Source organism: Tachypleus tridentatus, chromosome 12, assembly GCF_004210375.1.
Source record: "Tachypleus tridentatus isolate NWPU-2018 chromosome 12, ASM421037v1, whole genome shotgun sequence".
Classification (NCBI taxonomy): Eukaryota; Metazoa; Arthropoda; class Merostomata; order Xiphosura; family Limulidae; genus Tachypleus; species Tachypleus tridentatus.
In genome coordinates, this window is record NC_134836.1 from 94,509,189 (window position 1) to 94,529,314 (window position 20,126).

Consider the following 20,126-nt stretch of genomic DNA (forward strand, 5'->3'; position numbering starts at 1 on the left):
TTGTATCGAAAACCCTACAAAGGTAAAACTAAACTTTAGTATAGTAGACATTCTATAATAACATATTAAAAACTCATCGAAACGTTTTAGTAGTTTTAACGCCAGGCTGTAACATAACATTATAAGTTTATTTATTGATAATATTAAGTACGGTAAGATTTATCCTTAACTAAAATTATTTATATTGTTTTAGAAGTGTTGTATTTAAAGAAGTATTATCACAATAAAATAATAATAATTTGAGTATGTTAATATTTCATGGAAACAGTAGAAAAACCTGTTGTACTATTTACTCGTAAAATAATATCGTTTTTGACGATCTTGTGACATATTACTTTATCTTTGAATCCCTTGAACTGTGCAACTATAATGTGAAAAAACATGAATTTTAAACAGATTTACATCCATTTTTTACAATTATTCCCTGTCCTCTAAATTTCGCGTATTTGTACACGTGTATCTCACAACTCGTCATTCTGACATCATGTATCCTACATAAGATGTTTTGAAATGTATCAATATGTACTGGAAATTAGCCAAACAGTGCAAGTTTCATTTTATGGCAGATGACTCGGTGGTAAATGGGTAGGCTTATAGCACTATAAATCGGGTTCCAATACCCGCGGAGGAGAGGGCATAGATAATTCATTTTACAGCTTAGTTTTTTTTTTCAAACCAATAAAAGAAATTCCATAGTTTTGGAAGCATTACTTTGTAATCAACCTTCAGTATAAATTATCTATACAATCGTTTGGTTTTTATTCTTGTTTGTATTAGTCTACTTAATTCGTCGATTTAATTTTAAAAATGTAAATTAAATATTGTTTGCTGTGGTTCTTCTTTTCCTTCAAATTTCATACTATTATAAATATTCTACTTTAGCTTTCAAAATTGTGTGAAGTATTAGAAAAGGTTTGTAATACGATAATTTGTATCCTGTCCCTAACCACACAATTAATCATAACGAGAAAGGTATATACGTTTATGTTATTTTACGACCGTCAGTTGATTGATCCGTAATATCATAATTAATAACAATGTTTTTAAAGAATTAATGATCATGTGAGAATGAAGATGTCAGAAAGTACAGAAGAAAGACAGGAATGATGACAGTCATACATAACTCCTGACATAAGTTATCAAATCTTTGAAAGAAAAACCTTTATGTACAATTATATATTGAATTCCTTTGATCTGCATGAAATTAGGTTTGAATAAAAAGCATTTAAACTGTATAATGCCATAAAGTCTTACAATGGCTAATTCTCATAAGATCATTATATTGATTTAGTGACAACTTATATAGGGATTCTTGTGTGGTTTTGTATATTTTATCTCTACCTTGTTTCTGTAATTTTGTCAATGTCATCCCTACATTGTAATTATTTTGTGTTACTTGTTTCCCTTGTTTGTCTAAAATAGTACTAATGAATAGTTTATGACGAATGACAGTCGCTATGAAGGAAGCAGGTGTTGAAAATGGTGAAGAGATATAATGCTTCTATACTGCCCAAGTTAAAATTTAACATTATGGTGAGTAAATCACCGTGAAAACTTCAACTTTGGTGAACTTGCCCTTCTGACTCCAAAATCAGGATAATCACCAGAACAATTGGCTCTTAAGCTATTCGCCAGCTCTCTATTTTCGCGATGTTTCTAAATTAAACTACAGGTCCTAATAGATTTTTAAAACCTAAGTTAGTATTTAAATGTTTCTTACATTGTTATAAAATAGACCTGAGAGTATGGTGAACAATACATAATATGAGTCAGCCATTTTCCTTCCGACCCATCATTACGTACTAAGCACTAGTGTTCTTAGCAGTGGAAAAAAGTTTCATAATAAATAAAAACATCTCTTTAAGCGCGCAAAAATATTGAATAGTAAATTATTTTTATATTAAGAAGCCGTCGAGCATTTCATCTCCCAAGCTAAATAAAAATGTGGTATTTCACCTATATGCTTAGGAACTTTATTTTACCACGAACGCTTTATCTGATTTCTGCAACGTGGCCCGGCATGGCCAGGTGAGTTAAGGCATTCGACTCGTAATCCGAAGGTCGCGGGTTCGAATCCCCGTCGCACCAAACATGTTTGCCCTTTCAGCCGTGGGGGTCTTGTAATGTGATGGTCAATCCCACTATTCGTTAGTAAAACAGTAGCCCAAGAGTTGGCGGTGGGTGGTGGTGACTAGCTACCTCCCCTCTAGTCTTACACTGCTAAATTAGGGACGGTTAGCGCAGATAGCCCTCGTGTAGCTTGCGCTAAATTCAAAAACAAACAATTCTGCAACCTTTTGATTATCTTGCTAAAACTTTCGACAAGCAAAAAGATATTTTCAACTTGGACGCCACCTACTGCGCAAAAGAGCTAAATGACCAGACTTCGGGATATAATTCATGTACAGCAGCCCCTAATTTTGACTGAAAAATAAAAAAAGTGGCCAGAGAGCAGTAAAGACTGCAGGAGCTTTGAATTGAATAACAAAATTCACTGTCACTCTTATAACGCTGAAGGATATAATCTTGTTTTATTTCGGACACACAGAGCGAACCATGGACGTTTATTGGTAACCTGACACAATAAACCAAACCCTGTTCTAGAAAATAACTTATTCAATATATTTTTTATACATTATTTAAATAATTTTGATGCTTCCACAGTTACTCCCAAATAATTGAACATTCTCACTGACATATTTTGTATAAATTAATACCTAATTTTATGTTATATATAAGACGATAATTTCCGAATGCCACTATTTTAACTGTCTTTTCTCTTTCCTCATTTTAGCCACAATGGATTCTCTGGACATTATCATCGTATTAAGTAATGACATTGAAGATTTAGGTGATTATTTATCGGATTGTTTTCATCAACATTTAGATCCATCTTTGAGAATAGAATTTTTGCATGTTGAATATCTATCGTTTCCCCTTCCTGACCATTGTGTCGTGTTTTTGGATAGAGCCAAGGTGGTTCTAGTTATACTGTCTGAAACTTTTTTGAAATTCATAGAAAATAACCCCAGATCCTTTCAGTTCATTTACCTACTGAAACCGTCTCAAACTGTTGCTCTGATGAGTGGACTTAAAGATTGTGAAATGAATTCCCATTACAAGGAATTGCTAGTAATGTATGATTTGTGGTTACGACTAGAGACGCCAATTATAGAAGGGAAAATGTTTGAACATAACGTAATAAGAACTGTTGACATGATATTAAAACGGTTAACAGAGAAAAGTCAGCGTTCTCAGGAGCTGCAGTTTGAACTGTGCCCTAAAGTAATTCACAAGGTAAAATATGACTCTAAAATAAGATTCTTAGTTATAAGAGCATTCGTTGTGTGAATAAAATAAATATTGAATGCATGAAACATTCGATATTACAAGCTAGAAATGTAACACCCTTATTATATCATAATCGATAAAATTATTAGTATCATATTTTAGATGATCCAACTTCTATCAAATATTTGGCAAGCTTATGTGTGCGTTAAGAAACATATTGGATTACATTAGGTTTATGACCACCTAGAAAATGCAGTTTCCATCTCTGCAGTAGCCCCCCATTGGCAGAGCTGTATGTTTGGGGACACACACCTCTAAAAACCGGGTTTCAATACCCGTGGTGGACGGAGCATAGATGGTCCAATGCGCAGTTTTGTGCATAATTCCAAACAAACAAACCTAAGCAGATAGTCTAATCAGCTGCTCCTTACAGATAGTAAAAAAGTAGCAAAGCTTTATTCGACATCAGGTTACTCTTAATGATTTTGATGTAAAATCCATATTGCATAAATTGAGTTCATACGTTATACAGTCATGTGAAAAAGTTAGGACACCCTATGAAAGCCTGTGTATTTTTGTAACATTTTTGGATATACAGATATTTAATCTCAATTTCAACAATATTGAGAGATTATAGGAATATAACTAAACAAATAAAACTGAAGAAAATACTTTTCAAGATATTGAAAACAGACAAAGCAGGAAAAGTAAATTATCAAGTTTTGCTAAAAATGTAGACAGTTCAGTTATTTGTTCACAAATTAAGAAAGTAAACATCCTCTGTTTAGAAAGGCTAAAATTGAAAACAGTAATAAAATGGGATCATTTTCTTTTATCGAGAATGGTATCAAATACAGTTTCAAGAAGTTCGAAAACTTAGTGAATACATTATTGTTTTAGAAGCATGCCACTTTAAACAGTACATGATTATATTACTTGCACATAACATTAAAGGGGATTTATTACAGCTCCAACCTTTGACAAAGCCACGTGCAATTTCGCCCTCCTTAAAACATAAAAGAAGATAAAAACCTCTTCAAATATATATTATTACTCATTACAGATAAAGCAAGCTTTCGTTTTCAGGTATCATGTAATTAACAGGATTTCGTGAAAAGCAACATGATTGCAAAAATGGTGTAAGACTTTATCATTGATACAACCGTTATTTCAAAACGTGACGTTTTAAACATAAAACCACATAAATATCCAATTATATCAAAGATGCTAGTCATCAGAAATGAGGTCTCAGCATGATTAATTAAGAAGATAATAGAATTACATCTGACAGTTTTATAATTACAAAAGTGTGAGACAAATTAACAGCTACAGTTGTTGATAGTGCAATTGTTCTAACATATCACTCTTGGTCACTGAAACATTAATTCAAGTACAAGAAGAAAAAAATTAATGCGCATATTGTAACCGTTGAAATTTCATGTCAAGTAGGGAGAAAGTAGAATGGTACAGTAAATAAAAGATGGTTAAGATATGCCAACTAGCTTTCCAATACCTGAGGTATAACTCGGCATGACCAGGTGGCTAGGACGCTCGACTCGAAATCTTAGGGGCGCGGGCTTGTATCCTTGTCCCACCAAACATGTTCAGCCTTTCACCCGTGGCGAAGTTATAATGTGACGGTAAATCCTGATATTCGTTGGTAAAAGAGTAACCTAAGAGTTGGTGGTGGGTGGTGATGACTAGACGCTTTCTTTCTAGTCGTTTACTACTAAATATGGATGGATAGAGCTGATAGCCCTCGTTTAGCTTTTATGTGCAAAGTTTAAAGCAAACCAATTATATCAGGTACAAACAAATCTATCTGAGCTAACAGAAATAATATATAGCAAAAATAAAATACGATTCTAAATCACTTTAACCAAATTTAAATCCTCTCTCGATGTTGGTTATGAATCGATGGTTGTAAAGACACCAACCATGCGAAAAAGACGGAAAGAGTTATGGCAGCGTATACTACCTAATAATAGTCCCCCAGTGGTACAGCGTTATCTCTGCAGACTTACACCACTAAAAACCGGGTTTCGATACCCCTGGTTGGCAGAGCATGAATAGCCCATCGTGTATCTTTGAGTAGCCCAGCTCTTGGGCTACTCTTTTACCAACGAATAGTGGGATTGATCGTCACATTATGACGCCCCCACGGCTGAAAGGGCGAGCATGTTTGACGCGAAGGGGATGTGAACCCGCGACCCTCAGATTACAAGTCTCACGCCTTAACCTATCTGGTCGTGCCGGGCCGTCTCAACAGTGGTAGCTTTATATTTAAAATTCTTGCATTTTCTGATCTTACTCTACGAAGTTAATGTGTCTTAAACTCCTGCCAGAAATCCAGAGATGTTTTTGCAATTTTAAACGTACCTGTGAAAAAAGATCAGGACATCATATTTATTCTGGCAAAAGACAAAAAACAAGAAAAAGTGGAGACAACTCGACGAAATCCATTCACATTCCAGTTCTCAGTTCCTGGTTAGTAACATTAATTAGTGAGATTTTTTACTTTTATAACAAATCTGTTTGTTGTTATAAACAGTTGTTTTAGACCACCTTTATTTTTCAAACATTTGTAAATATTTAATAACTTACTTTAACAAAAATCACATTTTTATAAACATCTATATCACTATGGTACGTGTTAACTGTTTTTGAATAATTTTAGTAAAGAAAAAGAAAAATAGTAATGAAACTTATATTAACTGTTATATCAAACATATTTAATTTATCCTGAAGTTAGGGCAATAATAAACTTCATAAAAACTGTCAGGTCGTCTAATAAAAATTACTAATTTATTCTGTAGTTTAATCAGCAATGAACTTTATATGAACTACCAGATCGTCAAACAAAAATAATTAATTTACCCTGGAGTTTAAAAAACAATTAACTTTATATAAAGTACCAGATTGTTTAAGAAAATAACATTTATATATAATATAAATTGTTTATTCTGGAGCTTAAGAAACAATTAACTTTATATGAAATATCAGATCGTCTAAGAAAAATAATTATTGGCTTCTGAGCAACAGTGAACTTCATATGAATTGTCAGATCACGAAACACCAGTATTGGCTTTGTTTGTTTGACTATTTTTTTCTGTGTATTTCTAGACAATTTCATTACTACGTCTTCAATGATAACAGTTTCTATATGGAATAGTGAAGGATACTATGGTCAGAAAACATTGTACTATCAGTCCCCAATGGCGCAAATGCTTGAACTATTTCACGATAACGTTTCTCCCTGTGAACTATTGTGCCAAACCCTCAATGTAGCAACGCCTGCAGATGTTGACCAATGGTTAACTCAAATTTTCAAGGACAACCTTCCGCCAGAGGGTTTAAATCTGCTTATGCCACCTCCCGAACCGAGGCTCAAAAGTAGGTATTTTTATTTTAATACCTCTCGTAATATTTGTCATTTTAACTTTAATTGTACTTACTTGTTTCTCCATATATATATAACATCTATTAGTATCTTATCAAATAAAGACATTTATAAATAAACAATTTTAAAACCTAAACCTCTGAAGGAAAACTTATAATTCGAGGTTCTAGAGCTCGAATTCCCTTCACACCAAATATACTCGCCCTTTCAGCCGTGGGGTTACATTATGATGCGACGGTCAATTCCTCTATTCATTGGTAAAAGAGAAGCCCAAGAGTAGGTGATGAACGGTGATGGTTAGCTACTTTCCTTCTAGTCTTACACTGCCAAGTGACGGACAGCTATCGCAGATAGCTCTCGTGTAACTTTGCGCGAAATTCACACACACACACAAATAAAAAACTGAAGCAGAATTCGGAATAATTATCGAGAAGCGACATTATAAATTTATTCCCAAAATCGCAATTATTCATTCAAATTAATATAAATGTACGTTATTTTAGATGTTTTAATGTTTAAATGTTAATCTGATTCAAACATACATACACTACTATTATTTTATTTCGTAAAATTGAAATTTAGTTTGCTTTGATACTTGTTTGTTTGTTTTTGAGTTTCGCGCAAAGCTACTCGAGGGCTATATATTTTCCCAATTGTCGATTATCTATTTCCCTACCCATCGGCTGACTTATAGTTTTTCTAGTCGTCCCTAATTTAGCAGTGTTATACTAGAGGGAAGGCAGCTAGTCACCACCACCAACCGCCAACTCTTGGACTACTCTTTACCGACAAATAGAGGGATGTCAATTATAACGCCTCCATAGTTGAAAGGGCGAGCATGTTTGGTGTATCGGGGATTCGAACTCGCGGCCCTTAGATTACGAGTCGCGCACCTTATTCACCTGGCCATGTCGTGCCCTACTTTTATGCTTTAACAAATTTAAGAAACGTGGAAAATTATTACTGTTTCTAATGAAAATTAAATTAAATCTCTTGGCACAGCTCGATAACTTAAAGTGAAAGCAAAGTTTGATAATTATCAAACAACAATTTTTTTAAAAAGTTTTGCTTCTTGAAAAGTTTTTGCTGATTGTGACAGATACCAAGTGGGTGTACACAAATATAGTTTTGGTTTTGCTTCATCACGTAGAAACTCTGAGAAATAGACAGTTAACTGTTTACCGGCAATAACGTATTTAATTGCGTTTATGTTTCTAATACGTTATTAAGTTCAACAAAATTAAAAGTGTTTTGCTCCTGATTTTCGTTTGTATTCAATGTCTAGTGCATCACGTTACAGTGTCCAACAGTATTCAGTATTGACGGATTCCAGTTGCCCTGATATCGTTTTTCCATTGTAGCAATGTCCTAATGAAACTGAAGATTTTGATGAAACAGTACGTGATGGGCAAATTTGGATGTGGTTTTCGGGATCAGCAACCAAAAATCTATAAGGAACACCTAACAGTTGTCAAGAAGTAAAAACTTTGTTGTGCTGTGTAATCTGATATAAATTTGCTAGCTGACCATGAAAAGTGTCTGAGTCGTCATTATTTTTTAAATATTAAACATGTATATGAAACGTAGTACAAATTGGGTGATTCAGTGGCATCTCACTTTCATGTTGTACAACTTTATAAATATAATTCTATCATCTTCCTCCCAAACGAAATGAACTGATCGAATCAGCTATTTATACGTATGTACATAAATATTCATTTACGAACTACATTTTTGTAAGTTTTTTTCAAAACGTCATTTTATAGATTTATGTCCTGTAATTTAATTTTTCTGTTTGTTTTTTTAATCAATAATAGCTGAAGACGAATTGCCAACTTTGCTCCATTTCGCCGCTCGCTTCGGAATGAAAGAGTTTACTTCCGTTCTTTTAAAGTCGCCTGGAGCCGCGAGTGCTTGTGGCTTTGAGAACTGTCGAGGACTCCTTCCAGTTGATCTTGCACGTTTAAGAAACCACAGAGAGACTGCAGAAATACTGGAATTATTTCAAGTATTGAGTTTAAAGCAATAAAATATGGATTTTTAATACATAAATAGAGAAATGAATGTTCCTTTTGTAGTGTATAATTTGAGCTTAAATATAAATGTTATTGATTAATTTTATTTTAACAGTAACAGTAATTCACAGAAGTTTGACAGCAACCGTCGACACTAAAACGGAAACAAACTCGTTGTTTTGTGTGTATTCAGCATTGAAGCTAAATAAGACGCACGATAGCAAATATGATATATTAACATTGGAAATGGAACCAAAGTTTATTCTTAAAACACTTAATATGGAATGTTTATTTTTTTATTTCGCGCAAAGCTACTTGAGGGCTATCTGCGCTAGCCGTTCCTAATTTAGCAGTATAAGACTAGAGGGAAGGCAGCTAGTCATCACCACCCTCTGCCAATTCTTGGGCTAATCTTTTAACAAGAAATAGTGGGATTGATCGATACATCATAATGCTCCCACGGCTAAAAGGATGAACATGTTTTGTGTGACGAAGATTCGAACCCACGACCCTAGGATTACAGGTTGAGCGCCTCAACTAGCTGGCCATGCCGAGCTGAATAATATGCAATGTAAGAAAAAACCGTATAACTTAAACTACCCTATTTTTTGGTGATATATCAAGTATTATGTAAACTTCAACATCTATGATTATTTTCACATCATAAGCCGTCTATCAACCAAGCAAGAGAAATTGATTCGTCTACTGATCACAAATAACGATCATTTAGGAAGACACGCCTGTACGTTTTAAATATATGTCTTATACTTAAACTTATTGTGTCATCAGATTGTACGTAGCGATTTTTTTTGTTTATCAATCTTGTACACGAACATATTTGAGTTTCTATCATGATGAGGGCCGTACTTAACGAACACGATAAAATTAAGTGTTGTTATTTTGAGTAAGTTAACTTCTTCAAACTAGTCTTCATCCCATTTTAAAATTAAACTGTTCCACCGCTCACACACGTGACTGTAAAGTATAAAACGTTATCGAAGAGTAGCTACAGTGTTTTATTATTGGAAATTTATCAAAAATATACTCTTAACTTCAACCTTTGGTTGACAACTACCTTGTTTTTTTAGGGGGGCTAAATACACTCAGTTGTTACAGTACATTACTGTGGTTGGAAATTGACCAAAAAAAAATATACTCCGAACGTCAACCATTGGTTGACGACTGACTTATTTTTGAGGGGGATTAAATACATTTATATTATATCATACAAATGGTAGAATTAAAATTAACCATGTTATCTATTAATAATGGAAATACCAAGTTCGTAAAATACGCTAAAAAAGGTGTTTAAAAAGTTAATCAAGAGCCATAATTTTATTTTCTAATTTTGAAAAATGTTAGTTGATCATGACATATTTGTAATGAATGATTACGGTATTCGTGAAACTTGTGACAAAAACTGTTTTCAATGCAGTCCATATTATACACGATAAACTCTGGTTCTTTTGCGACAAACTTTCGAAGATAACTACGAGCATTTTGAGACTTTATAAAGCTACGATCTTTCTAGATGCTCCTCAGTAGCACAGCAGTATGTCTGCGAACTTATACTGCTAAAAACCTAGTTTCGATACCCGCGGTGGGCAGAACACGGATAGCCTATCGTTTGGCTCTGTGCTTCAATTAAAAAAACCAACAACTTTCCTCTCGGCTGCTTTCGAATTAATAACAACTTTCCATCAGAACAACTTACCAACTTGAAGCGGAAACTAAAAGCAATCTGGTTATTGAATTTACTGGTTTTTTTTTATGTTCTTGACCGTAGAGATTAGAATGTTTTATTTTGTCAGTTGAGTTATGACACAAAGTAACAATTTTGAATAACTTGGAAAAAACACAGCTAAAGCATGCTGTTATTTTGTACTATCAGTGAAAATAAACCACGTTTCTTGAACACACCTGCAGGAAAAACTGGGAAATAAAGCTCACCAAACCACCGATATCCTTTCGAAGACGAAAGACAACGAACCAAACATTTACTACAGTAAGTTAAATTATTAGTACAATGTAAGAGTTGGTCGTTAGTCGGTTCCAGTAGTTGTCTGCTGTCGTAAGTACAAAACTGGGCTTCAAATTAGGGATCAAGTGGTTTGAATGATATTATAAAGCATAATATTTTTTTTATTTTGGTATTGGGTTGAAGTATCAGCAATGATATTTTTGTAATAATGTATATTTGGCAAAAAATAAATATAAGTCAATTGTTATTTACTGAAATCTGAGTAAATAACTTTTGTAAAATATATTCGTCGTAGGCTATATATACTGCAAAAAAATACCTAATGATTATCAGTTAACGATATTGTAAAATACGTACGGTAATTATTTTACTTAGTTTCTGTAATACGTACGTTATCAAATCATGCGATTGTGGGATTTTTCTTGCGAGTATATATACTGTAATATTTGAACTTACTGAACCACAAACGTTAAGGAAGCGTAATGTAATTTTCATACATGCTTGTCGCTGCTGTATATACTTCACGAATTAAGAAATACCTTTTCAAACACCAACAACGTGACAACTCTATCAGTTCATAGTGTCATAACGTATATTATTAAGATAATTATTAAATTTGCTGTAGTTAAATTTTGTATCCCTTTATCTATCAGAATATTCTACTATTTCACTTAACGTGTGTCATAGACATCTTTTGTTTATTTAATTTTTACATAAACTATTTATCTTGATTTAAGCTAAATATTATGTTATATCAGATCCCTTGTTGTCCCTAAACATTGTCACATCATGTCCCTAAATGTTACTTTATATCAGGTTCCTTGTTGTCCCTAAACATTATGTTATGTTATTACGTTAAGAATAGGAAATATATATATATAGAAATATATGGGAAATATATTGAGATAATATTATAAAAAAACATGTTACCTTATCTCTAGTACGACGTTTTGAGTCTCCTTTCCTTAGGTTTTCCTTTAGTAAGAGAACAAAAGATAGAATAAACACGTCATTTGTACTGTGTAAGTCCACTTTGAAAGGATAGCTTGTTTTTCTTTACTACAGAAAAATGGACTTTACAATAGATTCAATATCACTGTTAAATGTGTTTTATTTAACAAGAACTATTACTATTTTGAACCAGTTTAATACTTTTCAGCTGCCATGCAAGAAAACCCAGCTCATTTAAGAATCTATGAAAGTATATGCATTTCTCAGGGTTTGCACGACAAATCTCAAGAGTCCTTGGAATTTTCAGAGCTCCAACATTGGCCTACATCAGGTCAGTAGTAACTCTAGAGAAGTAGTCATTTAGTCACTAGAATGTTTGTATCTAGCCTTATTAACTTTATTCAGTAGTTTAAAACTGTGTAATTTCTCTCAAAGTTACTCGAGTCCTATCTGCACTAGTAGTCCCTAATTTAGCAGTGAAAGACTAAAGAGAAGCCACTCAGCCAACACTACACATCGCCATCTTCATGTTGAGGTTTAGACATTCTCAGAATATTCTATTAACTTGAACTCTAAATATTCGATAAGAAAATTCTGAAACAGAGCCACAAAAACGATTCTATGACTTGAAATTCATGTTCATGTTGAGTTTCAGGCATTTCCAGAACATTATGTTAACGTTAACTCTGATTATTCAGTCTTCTCAACAGTAGTGTCTTAATTATTTTACACTTAATTTAATAAACACTGTTAACCATAAATTCCCAAGTGTCTGTTACATAGACATCTTACTTCACTTCATTTATTTAAATGTTTGGCTTTTTGAGATCTATATGTATTCATCCTAGAGATACCTCTATGTTGTTTAAAACCGTTTGTATAAATTAATGTTAATAAATGTAGTTACTTATAATTTAGAAAAACAACAACAAAAGACGAGTGTTTTTTGTTTTCTGGACGTCGCTTCTAACCTTTATATATAAACAAAATATATATTTCACTACTGTTCGAGAACATTATCTGGCACTAGACTTTACGAATAAAGCTTGAACTGTCAGCCTGAGTAACATTTCAAAGCATAATGGAAAATCCTTTGAGACTCAAAATCGGACTAATAAATATGACTGTAAATTTAACAAACTACATAAAAAAGCTGTAATAATTATTGTTTAATAATAAGAGCATTTACGCTATCACATGTTTTTATTCAGTTTACTAAAGGCTCATAACTATTTATTCGTATACAAAGTTGTATCTTCAAATATTTAGAAATGATCTTTTCACGTGCGCTCTCAGTACTTTTCAAGCCATTAATTACTTCATGTCTTTGTTCAAAATGTATAAATAAGGATAAGATTGTATGCTGCATACTAATGTATTAATGATTAGTAAAAGTTATATTTATTGTTAGCTTTCACAATCTGTTCAGTATATAAATTATATAGATGTCAGCTTTTTTTCTTCTTCAATTTCGCGCAAAGCTACATGAGAACTATCTTCGCTAGCCGTCCCTAATTTAGCAGTGTGAGACTGAAAGGAAGTAGTCATCACCACCTACAACCAACTCTTCGATTATTCTTTTACCAACGAATAGTGTGATTGACCATCACATTATAACGCCCCTACGGCTGAAAGTACGTGTATGTTTGATGGGACGAACCCGTGAGCATCAGATTGCTAGTCGTACGCTCTAACCACCTGGCCATGCCAAGCTAAACGTAGTAATGCTATGTTAATTAATTTCTCATCAAACAGAAAATTCTCGGAATGATCTTGTGGTAGTATTCTAAACTCCTAGCCTCATAAGCTGAATTCTAATCCGTACTATACCGCAAAACATTCATCACGTTTTATTTTACAGATACGTTATAAGAGTGACAGTCAATCCCTTAGGTGGATGATAGGTGGTAAAGTGCCGCTGACTGGGTATTTCCATCTGTTCAATATTGCCCCCCCCCAGTGGCACAAAGGCATGTATACGCTAGAAACCGGGTTTCGATACCCGTGGCGGGAAGAGCACAGACAATACTTTGTGTACTTTTGTGCTTACTTTAAAGAACAAACTCTTCAATATTTCAATAGGTACAAAACACGAATTCAAATCCAAGGGTAAATAATTTTTTAAACACGTGATTCAAATAATAATTCAAGGATTCGATTCCCTCGGTGAACTCAGCAGACAGCCCACTGTGGATTTCCTGTAAGAAAAACACACAAACACACATACACAAATAATAACTGAGAGAGCAGAGTGTGCGCTAATAAGACACACATATCATGATATATTTATTTACACACAACTCAAATACATGCATATGAATAATGTATCATTGATTTACACGAAAAGAGGCAAAACGGAAGTCACTTGACACAAAATTTACAATCTTGCTGGAGTTTTATTTGAAGTAAAACTATTTTTCATGTTATTTTCTACTTTTCTGAAGAATGCATAGATTAATAATATTGTCATCAAAACTATAATTTATTAAATTATCTGCTCTGAACAGTGCTGAATAGCATTTTTTAGCATATTTGTTATTATTATTATTATTGAGATTGCCGATCGCTTACAGAAATAACCTTTTATTTTTCTAGAAGTTTGTGGCTTTTTGAGCCATGACTTCAATAAAAGCGTGACACATAAGATATTATATAATCATTTATTTGAAGCCTGGTGAACTTTTGTAAATGTAAACAAAATTGTCTTTGACGTTTTCGTTGATAAGATCAACAACAAAGAAATATTAAATAAATGCTAGACTTCTAGAATAGTTATATACATAAAGGAATGTATAGATTTGTTTATTTACTTATATTCCATACAAGGTTATCCTTTTTATGAAAATAACTTTGTCAATCCACCAACTCCACAAGGAGCACGCTCTGACCCAGACGTTAAACCTGAAGATTATGAATTAATGTTACCAGCTTTCTTCTCAGAGGAATCAGGTAAGAAATAATTCTGGTATTTTAAGCAAATGTTGCAAAATAACCTGAGGTTGTGTACTTAAGAAATTAAAAATAACAGTCAAAAGCCCGAAACAAAAAGAATTTATTTAGTGTTTCAAAGCTTTGGAGCAAGTTTTTTTGTTACGCACAAAGCTACACAGGGCTATCTGTGCTCTGCCCACCAAGAATACGGAAACCTAGCTTTTAGTAGTGTAAGTCCACAATCATAACACTGTGCCACTGAGGGGATGGTTTCGAGCAAGCTATTTGCTCTTTTTTCTTCTCTGTTTCTTTGTAAACTATTATTAAAACTAAGTTATATGTATATTTCAATAAAATGAAGTCCATATTCACAAACATAACAAATGCCACTAAAATTAACACCTTGAAATCATATGTATGGTCTGTTCTCTTATATGGCTGTGAGAGCTGGACACTCAACAAAGATACAGAGAAGAGATTAGAAGCTGCTGAAATGTGGTTCCTTAGAAGGATGCTAAAAATATCATGAACTGAAAGAAAAACAAATGTGGAAGTCATGGAACTGGCAGGATACAAAAGGTCACTCATGAAAACTATAAGAAAGAGACAAATGGAATTTCTAGGACACATCTGTAGGAAGAATGGGATAGAGAAACAGATGCTATGTGGAAAAATAGAAGGGAGGAAAAGCAGAGGGTGTCAAAGAACTAAATATATCGACAGCCTCAATAACTATGTCACCAAGAACTCAATGAGCAACATTGAGTTGATAAGGAGGATTGACAACAGAGAAGTCTGGTATGCCATGGTCGTCGATGTCTGCCGCAGATTTGACACATGAAGAAGAAGATATGTATATTTACAGCCTAATGTGAAGCCCCTCCTAGTGGCACACAGGTATGTTTACAAACTTAAACGCTATAAATCGAGTTTTGTTAATCGTGTTGGACAGAGCACAGGCAGCCCTTTGTGTATCTTTCTGCTTGGCTACATCCCTAAAGACTAAAAGCTTCATTTTTGTTGTAATATTGCAAAACAAAAATGTTAGTAATCACAAAATGAAAATACTTTTGAACTTACAATAAGAAGTAGTTGTTGTTAGCTGAATTATTTATAATTATATATTTATTTAACATTTATATATAATAAAATCATCTGTATGTTACACCAAACAGGACAACTTCCACCTCATAAGAAAATTATTCAGGAAAGTCTAAACAGTGAACGAAAGGAGGAAGGAAGTGTTAAGATAAACGAAGACGACTATTTCTCACGTGAGATGAATGTGGTTTCTGGAATTCGTGAAATCTATGACGTCATAATTCTTTATCAGAATTTTCCTTCTATTTATTAGATAACGTATCTACAAACATTGATTAATTTGTATTGTTATTTTAAACTTTCTCTAATAATTTTATTATATTCTACCCGAAAGTACACACCACTGTTAAGCAAGAGAAGATAATTCTCAAAATGTGTAATTTTATTATCAAACTACAACAGTCATTTTAAGCGGAATGTTCCAGGATAAAATAGCGGTGAGTCTTCGAATTAACAGCGCTAAAATCATGGGTTCGATTCCTCTCGGTGGACACAGTCGATAGTTCGATGTGGTTGTGCTACAGAAAGACAAACACACACACTCAAGAGGAAGTTAATAACTAGAAATATGAAACTGAAAAAGAAAAACAATATACACGTTATTATTTCAATGTCAAAAATATTAAGTTTGTCATAATAATTACTTCATTGTGAAACGCACGGTGTTCGTTTCGTTATTATTGTCTTTCTTTTCTTCTATTGAGATTCACCTCTAAATAAAAAGAAAATTAAAATTATATGTTCGATTTATTTAAAAGGAAATTCGTATATGGACTCTCCAATGGTCCACCTTGTCCACATTGTAACAAGAAAAAAACTATTTATGTGTTGTATAATACAAAATCTTATATGATAAAACCATTGTATTAATAATTCTGGTAATTTTTAAATTTATCTAATAAAGGGTTTCACGTAAAAAAAGTACTTTCATGTCTGTTTAATGCATTGTATGACGTAGACTCTGCTGATAGAACAATTCCCTGAAAAATAGAATTTTGGTGTGAATTTTTAAGGCTATCTGCACTAACCTTCTGTAATTTAGCAGTGCCATTAAGCTAGAGAGAAAACGGGTAGCTTGTCAACACCTCTCACCGCCAGTTTTGGAATACTTCTTTACCAACAAATAGTGGGACTGATCGTCGCGTTATAAAGCTTTCTCCCACGGCTAAAAGGTAAACATATTCGCTGACGGGGATTCAAATCTGCGATCATCGCATTGCCATAAGAGCGTTTGTAATTTAACACAAATCTACACAATGAACCATTTGTGCTCTGCCCATCATGGGTCTCGAAACACAGTTTCTAACACTATAAGTCCGCAGACATGTCGCTGTGCCACTGGGGTCTAAAGGTTGAGTATGTTTGTTTTAGAGAAAGCCACATAGGGCTATTTGATATTTCCATACAGGAAAATCGAGCCCAGATTTTAGTGTTGTAAGTCAGTAAACTTACCGCTGTCCCACCGGTAGACAAGCATATCATACCAGAGAGAAATGACCATCAGAACGTTTGCTGTCATATTTTATTGTACTTATCTCTAAGAAACTTGAAATACAGAACAAAGTTATTTGAATTAATAAATAATTACTTTAAAAGCTTTTAATAATGTGTGTTTTCATATAGTAAAGCCACATCAGGCTATCTGCTGAGTCTTGATACCGTCTATGTTGATATCTTGTCACAGCCGTAGAACGTTTTATAATTTTTCTCACAACTCATTGACTACTAGGTATATCATTAAAAGCATCCTCCTCTAGTAAAGCGGCAAGTCTATGGATTTACAATACTAAAATTAAGGGTCCCCAGATAGCCCGATGTGGCTTTGCTATATGAAAACACACACACATAGACGGTAATGTTAAAAACGTTTCCTATGCAGTTATTAAGCAATCTAAAGTGCAACAATATTTAACTTCTTATGGATTATGCTTATATCTTGTTGTTATTGTAATTTTGAATAGTAATACCACACATCTTTCATAATATAATAACAGGCAGTTGAAACTTTACGTGATTTCTATTGGTACCCTCGAACTAGAACTGCCTTCCTTTATCTGAAATAGATATAATGACTTTCATTTCCCAGCACTTTATTAGAATATTTGTTAAAAATATTTTGAAAATATATTATTATTTAAAAACATTGAATGCTATTTTTAGTGGAAATTCAAATTGTTATGTAAATTTTGCGTCGGACTAAAACCAAAATTCAATACTATATTTTTGAGTAATATGTATTTTTTTATAATTTTATAAACAACTATTAAAAAATGTCGCACATTTCTATGTATAGAAGATCGCAAGTGCAAATTAAAACTTTTGTTTTTTTCTCTATCAAAAGGTCATATCAAACCCAAAACAAGTCTAATGGAAGTTAAAAATAATAGAATACACCTAACCGTCAGCTTTAATAGGGTAAAAAGACGTCCTTAAACAGTGTTAATATCAACATTTTAAATGTTAGCATGTGTAATTAATGCAAATAATGCGTTATCGTATATGCATCAAATATCAGTTTATAAGCTTACTGCGCTTTTATACATATAGAAGTTTCTATATTTGGCCCAGCATGGCCAGGTGGTCAGGGTGCTCGACTCGCTATGTGTGGGTCGTGAGTTAGAATCTCTGTTACACCAAACATGCCATAACGTGGGAGCGTTGTAATGTGAGTGTCAATCCCACTTTAGTAAAAGAGTAACCCAAGAGTTAGCGGTGGGCGGTGATGATGACAAGCTGCCTTCCCTCTATTAAATTAGAGACGGCTAGCACAGATAACTTTCGTGTAGCGAAGTTCGAAACAAACAAAAAAAGCGTTTCTGAAAACCCCAGACATTTCTAAACCGACTTTTCCCCCAACGTTATAAGAGCTTATATAAGACTTCTGATACAACAAAAGTAATTGGTGAATATTGGGGCAATGAACAAAACTAGTGACAGAGTAATTGATATCCAAGAAGATTACTTCTCTTGTATCTTGAAGTAACACTTCTTTCCGTAGTATAGTTGCTAGTACATTATTGACCTAGAAAATCAGGCGGTCAATTGAAACTTTTCGATTCTACCAGCACGAGGCTTCGAATTCAGAGGTCTAAGAACTTGATACTGTAGGCTAAGGGGTTGAAGTTAGCCCTCGTGTAGCTTTCTGCGAAATTGAAAACGAACAAACCGAATCTATTTAAATTCGAACTCCACGCCCTCCCCTCGTGAAAAAGATAGATATAGATAATAACAATATAAATATCTGTTGGTATCCATTTTGTTAATTCCTCCAGCTTTTGATGCTCTTCTTCAAAACAGCAGTAAATGAAGTTCGAAGCAGTTCTCCTGAGTGTAACAAATGTTGTTTTCTCTCATCCCAACAAGTACTGATACCCTTTAACGAGGAGTACATGAAAAGTGTCAGCACGGTAGAGACGAATAGAAAGTCCAAAGACTGGCAAAAACAGAGACGGTCTTCTTCCAGGAAGGTAAAGTAAAAGGAAACGTTTAAGCGCTGTTTAAAGAACCGTAAATCAAATGTGAACTTCGTTAGAAATGGTTTTGTGTGTGTGTATGTTTACTTGAAAAAAACCTTCGCGACGACCGAAATGTTTTCACTACTGCTTGACAATTGGTAATAAACAAAAATTATTCGAATAAGCAAGAAGATATGCATTAAAATTAGGAGAAAAAAACAATGTTTAGAAGCTTAAACTATAATGTTTTTTATAGTTACGTAATACATTATTCGATCATTCTAGCAAAGATCTTTGGAACTGATCTAAAGCTTTTAAACTGTTAACGCATATAATTATCAACTCCTTTAAGAAAGATGTATTCAATTGTAGTTGTCTGTCTTAAGCATTTCTTAATGCTGTGAGAATGGTTTATACCGATCTAGATTTTAAACAGGTCAGTTCCCTAGGAGCTCACAATGTGGTAATGTTTAAATAGGTCAAGCTAAAGAACGGTTTGTTAGGTTCTATTAACGTAGTTATAAAGAGCCCACATCTGACTCAACTTTTCACCATCATGTAATGCTTGCACTTCACTTTCTTTTTAACTTTAATAATTTTCTACTTATTCCTGTCAGGAGCTGACACGTTACTATTATATGTAACAGACTGTTTTTTTATTACCATAATCATATTTCTTTATTTGTTTCTCTCTCGTTATATTTCGCTGTTCTCATACCTTCAGGTCTTCTTTCTTCCTTCTTCTGTTAAACTGTTGTCTTTCTCAAATCCAAGCTCAACAAATCTCTCTATTTCTCATCTTCAACACTTGGTTGGTTTTATAACATTTAATAATCACAAGTGTCTTGTTGTCTCTATACCGCATAATAAGATAGGCATCCCCTTCGCTTAATATTTTTCCAACGACGTACAGTGCTGTAATCTCTTTAACTGAAAGCTGACTGCATTCTTACACATCTCAATCCCAGTCGGTATTCCTTATACCTAAATTCATCAAAAAA

At 33.5% G+C, this 20,126-nt stretch overlaps 1 protein-coding gene across 6 annotated transcripts in view; it reads left to right on the forward strand.

Annotated features, from left to right (window-relative positions):
• Positions 1–2,794: 2,794 nt before the first annotated feature.
• The window catches only part of LOC143234044 (uncharacterized), a 35,473-nt gene continuing 18,141 nt past the window's right edge, over positions 2,795–20,126 (forward strand). For 4 of the 6 annotated variants that reach the window (XM_076471063.1, XM_076471066.1, XM_076471067.1 and 1 more), the window contains exons 1-9: positions 2,795–3,297; positions 5,637–5,778; positions 6,415–6,684; positions 8,509–8,699; positions 10,633–10,711; positions 11,847–11,969; positions 14,465–14,587; positions 15,745–15,843; positions 18,968–19,137. In XM_076471063.1, the coding sequence (XP_076327178.1) occupies positions 2,800–3,297; positions 5,637–5,778; positions 6,415–6,684; positions 8,509–8,699; positions 10,633–10,711; positions 11,847–11,969; positions 14,465–14,587; positions 15,745–15,843; positions 18,968–19,137 (1,695 nt within the window). In that variant the 5' untranslated portion in view covers positions 2,795–2,799. The remainder of the gene's footprint in view (positions 3,298–5,636; positions 5,779–6,414; positions 6,685–8,508; positions 8,700–10,632; positions 10,712–11,846; positions 11,970–14,464; positions 14,588–15,744; positions 15,844–18,967; positions 19,138–20,126) is intronic. The other 2 variants (XM_076471064.1, XM_076471065.1) reach the window with 2 other exon arrangements.